The following is a 678-nucleotide window of genomic DNA, read 5'->3' on the forward strand; positions in this document are numbered from 1 at the left end:
ATGGAAAATCGCCGTAGAAAGAACAGTTCAGGGGACAAATTTTCATTTCCGATCATAATGCCAGTTCAAGAAGGACAAGAATTGGAATTTGAGTTTTCTGGTAGCGCGTCGCCAGGGTCTCCAAAATCACCAGCAGATCATTTATTTTTCAATGGTAAACTCTTGCCACATTATTTCCCATGTCAACCGGCTAGTAACATTAGCAGTCCAATATCATTTTCACGTTCGACGAGCAGAACAAGCAGTGTCAGTAGCAAAGATTCCCTCTTGTCTTCGCGCAGCAATAGCACAAACAGTAGAAGTAGCTGCAGTAGCAGTGCAAGAACTAGCATAAGTGAAGCCTCTGAACGCAAACTAATTGGTCAAGGGAAAAAATCAGCTTTTACTATGTATATGAACTCGTCGAGTACTCTGCATACTGGTGTTTCACAAAAGTTGCAGTTTATTGTGACACCAGCGCCAGTTATGAAGAAAAAGCGACAAGTTGTTTCTGGATCTAAGAAAGAGAGTACTACCAAAGGACACAAAGAATTCAAGTCAAGGAAACAGAACAAGAAAAATGGTAAGAGAAAAGTAAGGTTTTGGTTTTTTCGAAGTTTTTTCAGGAAGTTTATATCTGCATGCAAGGAATGTCACGCTATGGAACCAACGAGAAAAGAGAGGTTTTCTCGTCATTGA

At 40.3% G+C, this 678-nt stretch overlaps 1 protein-coding gene across 1 annotated transcript; it reads left to right on the top strand.

Moving 5' to 3' along the window:
- Positions 1 to 678, top strand: LOC107831900 (uncharacterized). Its single transcript, XM_016659703.2, has one exon. It carries the CDS (start codon positions 1 to 3, stop codon positions 676 to 678), a length of 678 nt encoding a protein of 225 aa, XP_016515189.1.

This window comes from Nicotiana tabacum, chromosome 2, assembly GCF_000715075.1.
Source record: "Nicotiana tabacum cultivar K326 chromosome 2, ASM71507v2, whole genome shotgun sequence".
Classification (NCBI taxonomy): Eukaryota; Viridiplantae; Streptophyta; class Magnoliopsida; order Solanales; family Solanaceae; genus Nicotiana; species Nicotiana tabacum.